Below are 17,877 nucleotides of genomic sequence, written 5' to 3' on the forward strand. Positions count from 1 at the left end.
TGAATGCTTATGAGCCTGCTGGTACCTCAGTCAGACTGCTCTATCAAATCATAGACTTAATTATAACATAATAACACACAGAAATGCGAGCCTTAGGTCATTAATATGGTCGAATCCGGAAACTATCACCTCGAAAACAAGACGTTTACTCTTTCAGTGAAATACGGAACCGTTCCGTATTTTATCCGTATTTTATCTAACGGGTGGCACCCATCAGTCTATGTATTCCTGTTACATTGCACAACCTTCAATGTTATGTCATAATTACGTAACATTCTGGTAAATTAGTTCGCAATGAGCCAGGCGGCCCAAACTGTTGCATATACCCTGACTCTGCGTGCAATGAACACAAGAGAAGTGACACAATTTCACCTGGTTAATATTGCCTGCTAACCTGGATTTCTTTTAGCTAAATATGCAGGTTTAAAAATATATACTTCTGTGTATTGATTTTAAGAAAGGCATTGGTGTTTATGGTTAGGTACACGTTGGAGCAACGACAGTCCTTTTTCACGAATACGCACCGCATCGATTATATGCAACGCAGGACACGCTAGATAAACTAGTAATATCATCAACCATGTGTAGTTATAACTAGTGATTATGATTGATTAAGTATAATGCTAGCTAGCAACTTACCTTGGCTTCTTACTGCATTCGCGTAACAGGCGGGCTCCTCTTGAGGCAGGTGGTTAGAGCGTTGGACTAGTTAACCGTAAGGTTGCAAGATTGAATCCCTGAGCTGACAAGGTGAAAATCAATACAAATGTTTGTGTTTGTGTTTGTGTGTGTTTGTGGACACGTTTAACTATTCTTGTGGGGACCAGAAGTCCCCAGAATAGTAAACAAACAAACATTCTACCAGCTGGGGACATTTTGTTAATCCCCACAAGGTCAAATAGTATTTCTAGGGGGTTTAGGGTTAAGGATAGAATTAGTGCTAGGGTTAGAATTACATTAAGGGTTAGGGTTAGGAGCTAGGGTTAGTGTTAGGAGCTAGGGTTAGGAGCTAGGGTTAGGGTTAGGAGCTAGGGTTAGGAGCTAGGGTTAGGAGCTAGGGTTAGGGTTAGGAGCTAGGGTTAGGGTTAGGGTTAGGAACTAGGCTTAGGGTTAGGAGCTAGGGTTAGGGTTAGGAGCTAGGGTTAGGGTTAGGAGCTAGGGTTAGGAGCTAGGGTTAGGAGCTAGGGTTAGGGTTAGGAGCTAGGGTTAGGGTTAGGAGCGAGGGTTTAGGGTTAGGAGCTAGGGTTAGGAGCTAGGCTTAGGGTTAGGAGCTAGGGTTAGGGTTAGGAGCTAGGGTTAGGGTTAGGAGCTAGGGTTAGGAGCTAGGGTTAGGAGCTAGGGTTAGGGTTAGGAGCTAGGGTTAGGGTTAGGATTAGGAGCGAGGGTTTAGGGTTAGGAGCTAGGGTTAGGAGCTAGGGTTAGGGTTAGGAGCTAGGGTTAGGGTTAGGAGCTAGGGTTAGGGTTAGGAGCTAGGGTTAGGGTTAGGGTTAGGAGCTAGGGTTAGGGTTAGGAGCTAGGGTTAAGAGCTGTGGTTAGGGTTAGGAGCTAGGGTTAGGAGCTAGGGTTAGGGTTAGGCGCTAGGGTTAGGGTTAGGAGCTAGGGCTAGGGTTAGGAGCTAGGGTTAGGAGCTAGGGTTAGGGTTAGGAGCTAGGGTTAGGGTTAGGAGCTAGGGTTAGGGTTAGGAGCTAGGGTTAGGGTTAGGAGCTAGGGTTAGTGTTAGGAGCTAGGGTTAGTGTTAGGAGCTAGGGTTAGGGTTAGGAGCTAGGGTTAGGGTTAGGAGCTAGGGTTAGGGTTAGGAGCTAGGGTTAGGAACTAGGGTTAGGGTTAGGAGCTAGGGTTATGGTTAGGAGCTAGGGTTAGGGTTAGGAGCTAGGGTTAGGGTGAGGAGCTAGGGTTAGGGTGAGGAGCTAGGGTTAGGTTTAGGGTTAGGAGCTAGGGTTAGGGTTAGGGTTAGGGATAAGGGAAAATAGGATTTTGAATGGGACTGAATTGTGTGTCACCACAAGGTTAGCTGTATAAGGGCACAAGGCGAGACCCAAATGCAGACACAGGAGGCAGATGGTTGAGCTCAGATATTTATTATAGCAAAGCGAGCAGAAGGTTGGTCGAGGACAGGCGAGAGTTCATAAACCAGGTCAGAGTCCAAACAGTACCAGACGATAGGCAGTCTCGAGGGGGCAGAAACAAGATCCAAGTCCAAAACAGTACATGGGGATAGGCAGGCTGGTAGTCAGAACAGGCGGAGTGGTCAGGCAGGCGGGTTCAGGGTCAGGACAGGCAGGGGGCGAAACTAGGAGGACTAGAAACAAAGAGAGACTGGGAAAGATAGGAGCAAGGAAAACGCTGGTTGACAAGACAAACTGGCACAGAGAGACAGGAAACACAGGGATATATACACCAGGGATAATAAGCGACACCTGGAGGTGGTGGAGACAATCACAAGGACAGGTGAACCAGATGAGGGTGTGACAAGCTGTACAAGACTGTGTTTGTGTGTGTGTGTGTGTGTGTGTGTGTGTGTGTGTGTGTTTCTCTATCTGAGCGTTTTTTACCTTGTGTATAAGAATCCTCTCAGAGCACGACATAGGTCCTTAGGTTAGATACTCCTAGTTGACATGGTTCTTAGGTTAGATACTCCTAGTTGACATGGTCCTTAGGTTAGATACTCCTAGTTGACATTGTTCTTAGTTTAGATACTCCTAGTTGACATGGTTCTTAGTTTAGATACTCCTAGTTGACATGGTTCTTAGTGTAGATACTCCTAGTTGACAAGGTTCTTAGTTTAGATACTCCTAGTTGACATGGTTCTTAGTGTAGATACTCCTAGTTGACATGGTTCTTAGTGTAGATACTCCTAGTTGACAAGGTTCTTAGTTTAGATACTCCTAGTTGACATGGTTCTTAGTGTAGATACTCCTAGTTGACATGGTTCTTAGTGTAGATACTCCTAGTTGACATGGTTCTTAGTGTAGATACTCCTAGTTGACAAGGTTCTTAGTTTAGATACTCCTAGTTGACATGGTTCTTAGTGTAGATACTCCTAGTTGACATGGTTCTTAGTTTAGATACTCCTAGTTGACATGGTTCTTAGTTTAGATACTCCTAGTTGACATGGTTCTTAGTTTAGATACTCCTCAAATCAAATCAAATTTCATTTATATAGCCCTTCGTACATTAGCTGATATCTCAAAGTGCTGTACAGAATTCCAGCCTAAATCCCCAAACAGCAAGCAATGCAAGTGTAGAAGCACGGTGGCTAGGAAAAACTCCCTAGAAAGGCCAAAACCTAGGAAGAAACCTAGAGAGGAACCAGGCTATGTGGGGTGGCCAGTCCTCTTCTGGCTGTGCCGGGTGGAGATTATAACAGAACATGGCCAAGATGTTCAAATGACATGGTTCTTCCTAGTTGACATGGTTCTTAGTTTAGATACTCCTAGTTGACAAGGTTCTTAGTTTAGATACTCCTAGTTGACATGGTTCTTAGTGTAGATACTCCTAGTTGACAAGGTTCTTAGTTTAGATACTCCTAGTTGACATGGTTCTTAGTGTAGATACTCCTAGTTGACATGGTTCTTAGTTTAGATACTCCTAGTTGACATGGTTCTTAGTGTAGATACTCCTAGTTGACATGGTTCTTAGTGTAGATACTCCTAGTTGACATGGTTCTTAGTTTAGATACTCCTAGTTGACATGGTTCTTAGTTTAGATACTCCTAGTTGACATGGTTCTTAGTTTAGATACTCCTAGTTGACATGGTTCTTAGTGTAGATACTCCTAGTTGACAAGGTTCTTAGTTTAGATACTCCTAGTTGACATGATTCTTAGTGTAGATACTCCTAGTTGACATGGTTCTTAGTTTAGATACTCCTAGTTGACATGATTCTTAGTGTAGATACTCCTAGTTGACATGGTTCTTAGTTTAGATACTCCTAGTTGACATTGTTCTTAGTTTAGATACTCCTAGTTGACAAGGTTCTTAGTTTAGATACTCCTAGTTGACATGATTCTTAGTTTATATACTCCTAGTTGACATGATTCTTAGTTGTAGATACTCCTAGTTGACATGGTTCTTAGTTTAGATACTCCTAGTTGACATTGTTCTTAGTTTAGATACTCCTAGTTGACAAGGTTCTTAGTTTAGATACTCCTAGTTGACATGATTCTTAGTTTATATACTCCTAGTTGACATGATTCTTAGTTGTAGATACTCCTAGTTGACATGGTTCTTAGTTTAGATACTCCTAGTTGACATTGTTCTTAGTTTAGATACTCCTAGTTGACAAGGTTCTTAGTTTAGATACTCCTAGTTGACATGGTTCTTAGTTTAGATACTCCTAGTTGACATGGTTCTTAGTTTAGATACTCCTAGTTGACATGATTCTTAGTGTAGATACTCCTAGTTGACATGATTCTTAGTGTAGATACTCCTAGTTGACATGATTCTTAGTGTAGATACTCCTAGTTGACATGGTTCTTAGTGTAGATACTCCTAGTTGACATGGTTCTTAGTGTAGATACTCCTAGTTGACAAGGTTCTTAGTTTAGATACTCCTAGTTGACATGATTCTTAGTTTAGATACTCCTAGTTGACAAGGTTCTTAGTGTAGATACTCCTAGTTGACATGATTCTTAGTGTAGATACTCCTAGTTGACATGATTCTTAGTTTAGATACTCCTAGTTGACATGGTTCTTAGTGTAGATACTCCTAGTTGACATGATTCTTAGGTTAGATACTCCTAGTTGACATGATTCTTAGTTTATATACTCCTAGTTGACATGGTTCTTAGTGTAGATACTCCTAGTTGACATGGTTCTTAGTGTAGATACTCCTAGTTGACATGATTCTTAGTTTAGATACTCCTAGTTGACATGATTCTTAGTGTAGATACTCCTAGTTGACATGGTTCTTAGTTTAGATACTCCTAGTTGACATGGTTCTTAGTTTAGATACTCCTAGTTGACATGGTCCTTAGTGTAGATACTCCTAGTTGACATGGTCCTTAGTGTAGATACTCCTAGTTGACATGGTCCTTAGTTGTAGATACTCCTAGTTGACATGGAGCTGAATCTTATGCCCTCTAATCATATCAGATCACGCTGAGTTAAGACTGAGTGTAACTCTGTTTGTGTTTGTGTGTGTGTGGGCTGAAACTGCTCATCAACAATTTGTGTGCATTACTGAAGAAGACAGTGATGTTGCATCAGATGATGTTGCATCTCTATTTCAATTCAGATTGCTTGATGGGCATGGGAAACATATGTTAACATTGTCAAAGTAAGTGAAATATAACAATAACAAATGAACAGTAAACATGACACTCACAGAAGTTCCAAAGGAATAGAGACATGTCAAATGTCATATTATGTCTATATACAATGTTGTGACGATGTGCAAATAGTTAAAGTACAAAAGGGAAAATAAGTAAACATAAATATGGGTTGTATTTACAATGGTGTTTGTTCTTCACTGGTTGCCCTTTTCTCGTGGCAACAGGTCACAAATCTTGCTGATGTGATGGCACACTGTGGAATTTCACCCAATAGATATGGGAGTTTATTAAAATTTGATTTGTTTTCAAATTCTTTGTGGATCTGTGTAATCTGAGGGAAATATGTGTCTCTAATATGGTCATACATTTGGCAGGAGGTTAGGAAGTACAGCTCAGTTTCCACCTCATTTTGTGGGCAGTGAGCACATGAGAGCACTTGAGAGCCATGTCTGCCTACGGCGGCCTTTCTCAATAGCAAGGCTATGCTCACTAAGTCTGTACATAGTCAAAGATTTCCTTATCATTGAGTCAGTCACAGTGGTCAGGTATTCTGCCAATGTTTACTCTCTGTTTAGGGCCACATGGCATTCTAGTTTGCTCTGTTTTTTTGTTAATTCTTTACAATGTGTCAAGTAATTATCTTTTTGTTTTCTCATGATTTGGTTGGGTCTAATTGTGTTGCTGTCCTGGGGCTCTGTGGGGTCTGTTTGTGTTTGGGAACAGAGCCCCAGGGCCAGCTTAATTAGGGGACTATTCTCCATGTTCATCTCTCTGTAGGTGATGGCTTTGTTATGGAAGGTTTGGGAATCACTTCCTTTTAGGTACTACCCCCCCCCCCCCCCCCCTCTCTCTCTCTGTCTCTCTGTCTCTCTCTCTCTCTCTCTCTTTCGCTCTCTTTTTATTTCTCTCTCTCTCTCTCTCTCTGTCTCTCTCTCTCTCTCTCCCTTTCTCTCTCTTTCTCTCTTTCACTCTCTTTTTATTTCTCTCTCTCTCTTTTTCTCTCTCTTTTCTCTCTCTCTATGTCTCTGACCTGATTGTGTCTTGTCACTCCTATCTCTGTTCCCATCCTGTTTCTGGCCCAAATCAGCTTGTTAATCAGTATTTTCTAGCATTATTAATGGCTCTTTCGTGTTTTTTGTTGTTGTGATAGTACAGTATTGACCTCTGTGTCTCCCTGTCTCTCTGTAGTGGAGCGATGTATGTGTGTGATGCAGTCGGGGACCCAGATGGTGAAGTTGAAGGCTGGTTCCAAGGGGCTGGTGAGACTGTTCTACCTGGACGAACATCGCTCATGCATCCGATGGAGACCCTCACGCAAGAGCGAGAGGGCCAAGAGTGAGTACACACACTTTATCTCATCACCCATGCAATTTCTCACCTTAACCCCTAGTTCTACCCTTAACACCCCTAGTTCTACCCTTAACAGAGTCGCTTCCTTTTGGCAACATCGAAGCAATACAAACAATGCTTTATGTAACTTTATCCAATCTTTTAACCTTGTAGGAATGTCAAATAATGTATTTGACAGCATCTCTCTCTCTCTCGCTCTCTCTCTCTCTCTCTCTCAATTCAAGTTCAATAACAATTAAGGTATTTTTGTCATGTGAAACATATGTTTACATTGTCAAAGCAAGTGAAATAGATAATAAACGAGAGTGAAACGCCCTGACCTTACAGAGACGTTTTATGTCTCTATTTGGTTAGGTCAGGGTGTGATGTGGGGTGGGCATTCTATGTTTTGTTTTCTATGTTTCTTTATTTCTATGTTTTGGCCCAGGTATGGTTCTCAATCAGAGACAGCTGTCTATCATTGTATCTGATTGGGAATCATACTTAGGTAGCCCTTTTTCCCCTCCTTTCAGGGTGGGTAGTTATCTTTATTCGTGGCACTATACTATTGTTTTTCTTTTGTTGGAGACATTTACTAAAATAAAAAGGAAAATGTACGCTCACCACGCTGCACTTTGGTCCACTTCTTTCTACGGCCGTGACATAGCCTGTCTTATCTTTTCTTTGTTTATTTTATTTAACATTTAATGGGGCAAGTCAGTTAAGAACAAATTCTTATTTACCAAAAGGCAAAAGGCCTCCTGCGGGGATGGGGGATGGGGATAAAATATATATATTTTTAAATATAGGACAAAACACACAACACAGCAAGAGAGACGACAACATAGCAAGGCAGCAACACATGAAAACACAGTAGCAACATGGCAGCAACAAAACATGACAACGACATGGTAGCAACACAACATGGTTGCAGCACAACATGGTAGCAGCACAAAACAGGGTACAAACATTGTTGGGCACAGACAACAGCACAAAGGGCAAGAAGGTAGAGACAACAATACATCACGCAAGTAGCCACAACTGTCAGTAAGAGATGAGCGACTGAGGGTTGTGTGTGCTTTGGGGACTTTAACAGAATGTGGAATGGCAGAATGGGTGTTGTATGTGGAGGATGCGGGCTGCAGTAGATATCTCAGATAGGGGGGAGTGAGGCCTAAGAGTTTTTTTTATATAAATAAGCAACAACCAGTGGGTCTTGCAATGGGTGTACAGAGATGTACAGAGATCACCAGTTTACAGAGGAGTATAGTGATGTGTCCTATAAGGAGCATTGGTGTCAAATCTGATGGCCAAATGGTAAAGAACATCTAGCCAGTCGAGGGCACCCTTACCTGCCTATGTATAAATTACATCTCCATAATCTAGCATGGGTAGGATGGTCATCTGAACCAGGGTTAGTTTGGCAGCTGGGGTGAAAGAGGAACGATTACGATAGAGGAAACAAAGTCTATATACACTGCCCAAAAAAATAAAGGGAACACTTAAACAACACAATGTAACTCCAAGTCAATCACACTTCTATGAAATCAAACTGTCCACTTAGGAAGCAACACTTATTGATAATACATTTCACATGCTGTTGTGCAAATGGAATAGACAACAGGTGGAAATTATAGGCAATTAGCAAGACACCCCCAATAAAGGAGTGGTTCTGCAGGTGGTGACCACAGACCACTTCTCAGTTCCTATGCTTCCTGGCTGATGTTTTGGTCACTTTTGAATGCTGGCGGTGCTTTCACTCTAGTGGTAGCATTAGACGGAGTCTACAACCCACACAAGTGGCTCAGGTAGTGCAGCTCATCCAGGATGGAACATCAATGCGAGCTGTGGCAAGATGGTTTGCTGTGTCTGTCAGCGTAGTGTCCAGAGCATGGAGGCGCTACCAGGAGACAGGCCAGTACATCAGGAGACGTGGAGGAGGCCGTAGGAGGGCAACAACCCAGCAGCAGGACCGCTACCTCCGCCTTTGTGCAAGGAGGAGCAGGAGGAGCACTGCCAGAGCCCTGCAAAATGACCTCCAGCAGGCGACAAATGTGCATGTGTCTGCTCAAACGGTCAGAAGCAGACTCTATGAGGGTGGTATGAGGGCCCGACGTCCACAGGTGGGGGTTGTGCTTACAGCTCAACACCGTGCAGGATGTTTGGCATTTGCCAGAGAACACCAAGATTGGCAAATTCGCCACTGGCGCCCTGTGCTCTTCACAGATGAAAGCAGGTTCACACTGAGCACATGTGACAGACGTGACAGAGTCTGGAGACGCCGTGGAGAACGTTCTGCTGCCTGCAACGTCCTCCAGCATGACCGGTTTGGCGGTGGGTCAGTCATGGTGTGGGGTGGCATTTCTTTGGGGGGCCGCACAGCCCACCATGTGCTCGCCAGAGGTAGCCTGACTGCCATTAGGTACCAAGATGAGATCCTCAGACCCCTTGTGAGACCATATGCTGGTGCGGTTGGCCCTGGGTTCCTCCTAATGCAAGACAATGCTAGACCTCATGTGGCTGGAGTGTCAGCAGTTCCTGCAAGAGGAAGGCATTGATGCTGTGGACTGGCCCGCCCGTTCCCCAGACCTGAATCCAATTGAGCACATCTGGGACATCATGTCTCGCTCCATCTACCAACGCCACGTTGCACCACAGACTGTCCAGGAGTTGGCGGATGCTTTGGTCCAGGTCTGGGAGGAGATCCCTCAGGAGACCATCCGCCACCTCATCAGGAGCATGCCCAGGCGTTGTAGGGAGGTCATACAGGCACGTGGAGGCCACACACACTACGGAGCCTCATTTTGACTTGTTTTAAGGAAATTACATCAAAGTTGGATCAGCCTGTAGTGTGGTTTTCCACTTACATTTTTATTGTGACTCCAAATCCAGACCTCCATGGGTTGATCAATTTGATTTCCATTGATCATTTTTGTGTGATTTTGTTGTCAGCACATTCAACTATGTAAAGAAAAAAGTATTTAATAAGAATATTTCATTCATTCAGATCTAGGATGTGTTATTTTAGTGTTCCCTTTATTTTTTTGAGCAGTGTATAACTTTACCCTGCAGCTTTGATATGTGCTGAGAGAAGGACAGTGCACCCTCTAGTCATACTCCCAAGTGAATACCTCAAGCTCTAAATCCTCAGAGGTAGTAATCACACCTGTGGGAAGAGGGGCATTCTTACCAAACCACATGACCTTTGTTTTGGAGGTGTTCAGAACAAGGTTAAGGCCAGAGAAAGCTTGTTGTACACTAAGAAAGATTTGTTGTAGAGCGTTTAACACAAAATCCGGGTAGGGGCCAGTTGAGTATAAGACTGTATCTTCTGCATATAAATGGATGAGAGAGATTCCTACTGCATGAGCAATGTTGTTGATGTAAATTGAGAAGAGTGTGGGGCCTAGGATCGAGCCTTGGGGTACTCCCTTGGTGACAGGCAGTGGCTGAGACAGCAGATGTTCTGACTTTATACACTGCACTCTTTGAGAGAGGTTGTTAGCAAACCAGGCCAAAGACCCCTCAGAGACACCAATACTCCTTAGTCGGCCCACCAGAATGGAATGGTCTACCGTATCAAAAGCTTTGGCCAAGTCAATAAAAATAGCAGCACAATATTGCTTAGCATTAATGACAATGGTGGCATCATTGAGGACCTTTAAGGTTGCAGTGACACATCCATAACCTGAGCGGAAACCATATTGCAAACCCGAGAGAATACTATAGACATCAAGAAAGCCAGTCAGTTGATTATTGACACGTTTTTCCAACACTTTTGTTAAACAGAGCAAAATAGAAATAGGCCTATAACAGTTAGGATCAGCTTGATCTCCCCCTTTAAATAAAATATGAACTGTGGCTGCCTGCCAATGGGAACCTCCCCAGGGAGGAGAGACAGGTTAAAAAGGTCAGAGATAGGCTTGGCGATTATAGGGGCAGCAACCTTACAGAAGAAAGGCTCTAAACCATCTGACCCAGATGTTTTTGTGGGAGGAGATATCAAAAAAGAAGTCCAAGCTTCTTCGACAGAGTGGATCAAGCTGATTCTATACCAATTTACAGAGGCCAGGTCATGAAGGAAGGCTTGCTCATTAAAGTTTTTTAGTAAGCGTCTATGACAAATCAAGACAGGTCTTTTCACTGAGCAACCATTATGAACACGGGCTGTAGAACAGTGATCACTAAGGTCATTACAGAAAATACCAGACTAGTACCTATCAGGATTATTTGTGAGGATAACATCAAGGAGAGAGCCTTTTTTGGGTGTTTGGAGTCATACCTTGTAGGATTGGTAATAATCTGAGAAAGATCTTGAGAGCCAGGTCTGGCTACGGCGGCCTTTCTCAATAGCAAGGCTATGCTCACTGAGTCTGCACATAGTTAAAGCCTTCCTGAAGTTTGAGTTAGTCACCCAAACTGCTCTCTCTCTCTCTCTCTCTCTCTCTCTCTCTCTCTCTCTCTCTCTCTCTCACCTAGTCCCTACAGGGGATTAGAAATCATTACAATGCCTTGTTGTTGACTACAGTAGTGATGCTGTGATTTCAGCCATGTTGTTGACTACAGTAGTGATGCTGTGATTTCAGCCATGTTGTTGACTACAGTAGTGATGCTGTGATTTCAGCCATGTTGTTGACTACAGTAGTGATGCTGTGATTTCAGGCATGTTGTTGACTACAGTAGTGATGCTGTGATTTCAGCCATGTTGTTGACTACAGTAGTGACGCTGTGATTTCAGCCATGTTGTTGACTACAGTAGTGATGCTGTGATTTCAGCCATGTTGTTGACTACAGTAGTGATGCTGTGATTTCAGCCATGTTGTTGACTACAGTAGTGATGCTGTGATTTCAGCCATGTTGTTGACTACAGTAGTGATGCTGTGATTTCAGCCATGTTGTTGACTACAGTAGTGATGCTGTGATTTCAGGGTATGCCAGTTTATTTGCTGCAGTGTCTGTCTGGTTATATGTTTATCTCTGACTTCTCCTCGTTGTGGCCTTCATTCAATATTTAAGAGAGAGAAACTATCATTGCCCTAGGAGATATCAGAAGCTTAACTTGTTGTCTCTTAGCAGACTTTTGTTTGGTTTCATCCATTTTGATCACAAATGAGAGCTACTTAATGAATTCCCAAGCTTGTCAGTGCTGTACGCCACTGTAATATTTGTGTTGTGGAGAAATGACCAGGCAGGAGACGGGAGTACAGTTAGTTTTCGTTTAGTCAAAACCCCTCGTGCTCTACAGTTCCCGGCACCCCAGTGCGCATGTGCATTTCCTATTAGGTGTAGTAACGTAACACTGCCGTTAATGCATTACTGCTTAGTAACAGCACAGTAACTAATATAAACAGATGCAGACTCCCAACCCTGATTGGTCCTCTCTCTCTTCCTGTCCCGCCCTCTTTCCCTTTCAGTCACCATTGATTCGCTGTACAAGGTGACGGAGGGCCGTCAGTCAGACATCTTCCACCGCCATGCGGAGGGCAGTTTTGACCCGGCCTGCTGTTTCACCGTTTACCATGGCAACCACATGGAGTCCCTAGACCTGGTGACCTCTAACCCTGAAGAGGCTCGTACCTGGGTGACAGGACTACGATACCTGATGGCTGGCATCAGTGACGAGGACTCACTGGCCAAACGACAACGGACACATGACCAATATCCTTTCAAGACTAACACACACACACACACACACACACGCACACACACACACACACACACACACACACACATAACACACACACACACACACACACACACACACACACACACACACACACACACACACACACACACACACAAACCTATGTCCTCCTTGTACCTCGTAAGAAGAGCATAACAGTGGGGGTGTGTGTATCCGTAACCCCTAACCAGTATTGTTCAATCAGTTAACTGGATAACCCACTGTTATGCTCTTCTTCTTCTTCTCTCCTCTCGTCTGCCTCTCCTCTGCTTTGAAAGTACTCTCCCTCTTTTCATGTCTCCCTCTGCCTGCTGCATGCAGTGTGCGTTTGTGTTTGCCTTTGAGCGCTGTTCTGTTCTGACTGGATTTGACAACTGACAAAACAAAGTGTTGTTTTTGTTGTTGAAAAGCCTCTCAGCTTGAATACACATTATAAAGTGTTTCTAAAATTAACTGTAACACAAGTTTAGACTTTAGACTCCAGTATGAAGGAAGGCTTAAACAGGCTCATCCAATAGAAATCGCTGATCACACTTGAAGGCGATGTCATGGCGGCGTTGGCTAGCTAAGCTCACGTGCAGAAACACGTCATCAGGTCTAACGGTCATTCTCGCGTCGAACTGAGCATGTGCAGACCTTTCAAATCCAAGGCACTCCTTCGATATAAAGTTGTTTTTTCCTTAAAATTTGTCACTTTCATGACGTTGCAGTAATAATATGTAACTACTGAAATCTAGATTGTTCCTTTTAGATTTTGAGCAAATTAACAACGAAGGAAGAATCTGACTTCTCTCATTGGCTTGTCAAACCCCAAACCCCAGCCTGTTCTGCTTCGCAAGCATTCCCGGAAGTCTTTTTGATGTTGCACCTCTGGGTTTAGAAACTCTGTGCTGCAGTGCATTGGCTAGCCAAACTCTGGTGATGTTGCACCTCTGGGTTTAGATACTCTGTGCTGCAGTGCATTGGCTAGCCAAACTCTGGTGATGTTGCACCTCTGGGTTTAGATACTCTGTGCTGCAGTGCATTGGCTAGCCAAACTCTGGTGATGTTGCACCTCTGGGTTTAGATACTCTGTGCTGCAGTGCATTGGCTAGCCAAACTCTGGTGATGTTGCACCTCTGGGTTTAGATACTCTGTGCTGCAGTGCATTGGCTAGCCAAACTCTGGTGATGTTGCACCTCTGGGTTTAGATACTCTGTGCTGCAGTGCATTGGCTAGCCAAACTCTGGTGATGTTGCACCTCTGGGTTTAGATACTCTGTGCTGCAGTGCATTGGCTAGCCAAACTCTGGTGATGTTGCACCTCTGGGTTTAGATACTCTGTGCTGCAGTGCATTGGCTAGCCAAACTCTGGTGATGTTGCACCTCTGGGTTTAGAAACTCTGTGTTCTGGGTTTAGATACATTGGCTAGCCAAACTCTGGTGATGATCCTGATGTTTCTAAACTAGCTAGACATCTTGCTGACTACTGTACCCTCCACACACACACACACACACACACACACTCTCTCTCTCTCTCTCTCTCTCTCTCTCTCTCTCTCTCTCTCTCTCTCTCTCTCTCTCTCTCTCTCTCTCTCTCTCTCTCTCTCTCTCTCTCTCTCTCTCTCTCTCTCACACACACCACACACACACACACCATCCCATGGCTGTGTCCTTAACTTGTGTGTGTAGGTGGATGAAGCAGACGTTTGAGGAGGCTGATAAGAACGGGGATGGTCTGTTGAACATGGAGGAGATCTACCAGTTACTGCACAAGATGAACGTCAACCTGCCCCGCAGGAAGGTCAAACACATGTTCCAGGTCAGTCACAGGGACCAAATACTGTACCTGAGAAGACAAAAGAGGGATGTAGTGCACTATATAAAGGGAATAGGGTGCCATAGGGCTCTGGTCTAAAGTAGTGCACGATATAGGGAATAGGGTGCCATTTGGGACATGTGTTTCAAATGACAGGCGAGTTCTGAGCATGACGGTCAGATAGTGCAGTTGGTTTATAGTCCACTATTTTTAGGGCACCGCCAGGAGTGAATTGTTGTATGAACCGGAAAAAGGACAATGTCAGAACACAGTTGAGTTTTCTGTCCTCACATGACAATCTCCTTGTAGTTGTTTGGGACGATGTAGAGGCACCATGGCTGAGTGTGAATATAGCAGAGGTTTACAGACAAAATGAGTTTAAAGAATCTGGAAGAGAGGGGTCGAATTGGAATTTTATCACCTGACCACTGCAGCCTCTTACTAATGGTGATGTCATTTCCCCTTTCCCACAGGAAGCGGACTCAGACGACCAACAGGGCACGTTGACGTTTGAGGAGTTCAGCGTGTTCTATAAGATGATGTCACTGCGGCGGGACCTGTATCTGCTGCTCATGGGATACAGTGACAGGAAGGACCACCTGACGGCCGACGAGCTGGCCAACTTCCTGCGCAACGAACAGAAGGTCAGGGTTCACAGACAGACAACACTAGATAATGTAGTTTAGTCACCTATAGTATAGTCAGTGGTGAAGGTCAGGGTTCACAGACAGACAACACTAGATAATGTAGTTGTAGTGACCTATAGTATAGTCAGTGGTGAAGGTCAGGGTTCACAGACAGACAACACTAGATAATGTAGTTTTAGTCACCTATAGTATAGTCAGTGGTGAAGGTCAGGGTTCACAGACAGACAACACTAGATAATGTAGTTTAGTCACCTATAGTATAGTCAGTGGTGAAGGTCAGGGTTCACAGACAGACAACACTAGATAATGTAGTTTTAGTGACCTATAGTATAGTCAGTGGTGAAGGTCAGGGTTCACAGACAGACAACACTAGATAATGTAGTTTTAGTGACCTATAGTATAGTCAGTGGTGAAGGTCAGGGTTCACAGACAGACAACACTAGATAATGTAGTTTAGTCACCTATAGTATAGTCAGTGGTGAAGGTCAGGGTTCACAGACAGACAACACTAGATAATGTAGTTTAGTCACCTATAGTATAGTCAGTGGTGAAGGTCAGGGTTCACAGACAGACAACACTAGATAATGTAGTTTTAGTGACCTATAGTATAGTCAGTGGTGAAGGTCAGGGTTCACAGACAGACAACACTAGATAATGTAGTTTTAGTGACCTATAGTATAGTCAGTGGTGAAGGTCAGGGTTCACAGACAGACAACACTAGATAATGTAGTTTTAGTGACCTATAGTATAGTCAGTGGTGAAGGTCAGGGTTCACAGACAGACAACACTAGATAATGTAGTTTTAGTGACCTATAGTATAGTCAGTGGTGAAGGTCAGGGTTCACAGACAGACAACACTAGATAATGTAGTTTAGTCACCTATAGTATAGTCAGTGGTGAAGGTCAGGGTTCACAGACAGACAACACTAGATAATGTAGTTTAGTCACCTATAGTATAGTCAGTGGTGAAGGTCAGGGTTCACAGACAGACAACACTAGATAATGTAGTTTTAGTGACCTATAGTATAGTCAGTGGTGAAGGTCAGGGTTCACAGACAGACAACACTAGATAATGTAGTTTTAGTGACCTATAGTATAGTCAGTGGTGAAGGTCAGGGTTCACAGACAGACAACACTAGATAATGTAGTTTTAGTGACCTATAGTATAGTCAGTGGTGAAGGTCAGGGTTCACAGACAGACAACACTAGATAATGTAGTTTTAGTGACCTATAGTATAGTCAGTGGTGAAGGTCAGGGTTCACAGACAGACAACACTAGATAATGTAGTTTTAGTGACCTATAGTATAGTCAGTGGTGAAGGTCAGGGTTCACAGACAGACAACACTAGATAATGTAGTTTTAGTGACCTATAGTATAGTCAGTGGTGAAGGTCAGGGTTCACAGACAGACAACGCTAGATAATGTAGTTTTAGTGACCTATAGTATAGTCAGTGGTGAAGGTCAGGGTTCACAGACAGACAACGCTAGATAATGTAGTTTTAGTGACCTATAGTATAGTCAGTGGTGAAGGTCAGGGTTCACAGACAGACAACACTAGATAATGTAGTTTTAGTGACCTATAGTATAGTCAGTGGTGAAGGTCAGGGTTCACAGACAGACAACACTAGATAATGTAGTTTTAGTGACCTATAGTATAGTCAGTGGTGAAGGTCAGGGTTCACAGACAGACAACACTAGATAATGTAGTTTAGTCACCTATAGTATAGTCAGTGGTGAAGGTCAGGGTTCACAGACAGACAACACTAGATAATGTAGTTTAGTCACCTATAGTATAGTCAGTGGTGAAGGTCAGGGTTCACAGACAGACAACACTAGATAATGTAGTTTTAGTGACCTATAGTATAGTCAGTGGTGAAGGTCAGGGTTCACAGACAGACAACACTAGATAATGTAGTTTTAGTGACCTATAGTATAGTCAGTGGTGAAGGTCAGGGTTCACAGACAGACAACACTAGATAATGTAGTTTTAGTGACCTATAGTATAGTCAGTGGTGAAGGTCAGGGTTCACAGACAGACAACACTAGATAATGTAGTTTTAGTGACCTATAGTATAGTCAGTGGTGAAGGTCAGGGTTCACAGACAGACAACACTAGATAATGTAGTTTTAGTGACCTATAGTATAGTCAGTGGTGAAGGTCAGGGTTCACAGACAGACAACCGTAAAACATGACTCTATCACAATAATAAAAACAAAATGTCAAGAAAACTGTAGGTTATTATATAACTTTATCATTACCACGTAAGAGACAAAATGAGCCGAATGGACTTGAAAATGGGTGGTATAGTCTGTGCTCCAAAATGTAATGTGGTTTGACGTGAACCCTAACATTTTGCCAAGGCATTGATGAGTAGCCGACACTGAGATGTGTGCGGACAGCAGTGGATGCAGAAATTGTGGCCTAATGCCATTCGCCAAATGTTATTACACTTTTTTGGTGTTTTGTGTAACAGATATTGGGGAGGCAGGGTAGCCTAGTGGTTAGAGTGTTGGACTAGTAACCGGAAGGTTGCAAGTTCAAACCCCTGAGCTGACAAGGTACAAATCTGTCATTCTGCCCCTGAACAGGCAGTTAACCCCACTGTTCCTAGGCCGTCATTGAACATAAGAATTCGTTCTTAACTGACTTGCCTAGAAAAGGTTAAATAAATAAAAAAATCTCTCTTTCTATTCACCTCTGTTTGGGGGCTGGAGATATGTTACAAGTTGATGAACGTGCTCGGTAGCCTAGTAAAGGAGATCTATGAAATTATCGTATGATAATCAGATGAGCACATCACGATTGGTTGTGTTTAAGCCACAATAAAAGGTCATACATTTTAAGTTAAATTCCACATCTTTACGACGAGACCCACAGAGATCCTATTGAATGAATATTCAATTATATGATTAGGCCAATATCAGGAAGAAATTACTTCTACTTTCACCCCATACACTGTCACTTCCTTTCACTGTCACTTCCTATCATTGTTTTACTGTCACTTCCTGTCATTGTTTTACTGTCACATCCTATCATTGTTTTACTGTCACTTCCTGTCATTGTTTTACTGTCACTTCCTGTCATTGTTTTACTGTCACTTCCTGTCATTGTTTTACTGTCACATCCTATCATTGTTTTACTGTGACTT

General features: G+C 43.3%; 1 protein-coding gene across 5 annotated transcripts in view; it reads left to right on the forward strand.

Annotated features, from left to right (window-relative positions):
• The window catches only part of LOC110503217 (1-phosphatidylinositol 4,5-bisphosphate phosphodiesterase eta-1-like), a 136,528-nt gene that overhangs the window by 56,763 nt on the left and 61,888 nt on the right, over nt 1–17,877 (forward strand). For all 5 annotated transcript variants that reach the window (XR_005039338.1, XM_036961459.1, XM_036961456.1 and 2 more), the window contains 4 exons: nt 6,460–6,606; nt 12,015–12,258; nt 13,954–14,083; nt 14,554–14,724. Coding sequence is in view for 4 of the 5 variants with exons in the window: in XM_036961459.1 (XP_036817354.1) it covers nt 6,460–6,606; nt 12,015–12,258; nt 13,954–14,083; nt 14,554–14,724 (692 nt within the window). In the remaining variant the exon portion in view is untranslated. The remainder of the gene's footprint in view (nt 1–6,459; nt 6,607–12,014; nt 12,259–13,953; nt 14,084–14,553; nt 14,725–17,877) is intronic.

This window comes from Oncorhynchus mykiss, chromosome 24, assembly GCF_013265735.2.
Source record: "Oncorhynchus mykiss isolate Arlee chromosome 24, USDA_OmykA_1.1, whole genome shotgun sequence".
Taxonomy (NCBI): domain Eukaryota; kingdom Metazoa; phylum Chordata; class Actinopteri; order Salmoniformes; family Salmonidae; genus Oncorhynchus; species Oncorhynchus mykiss.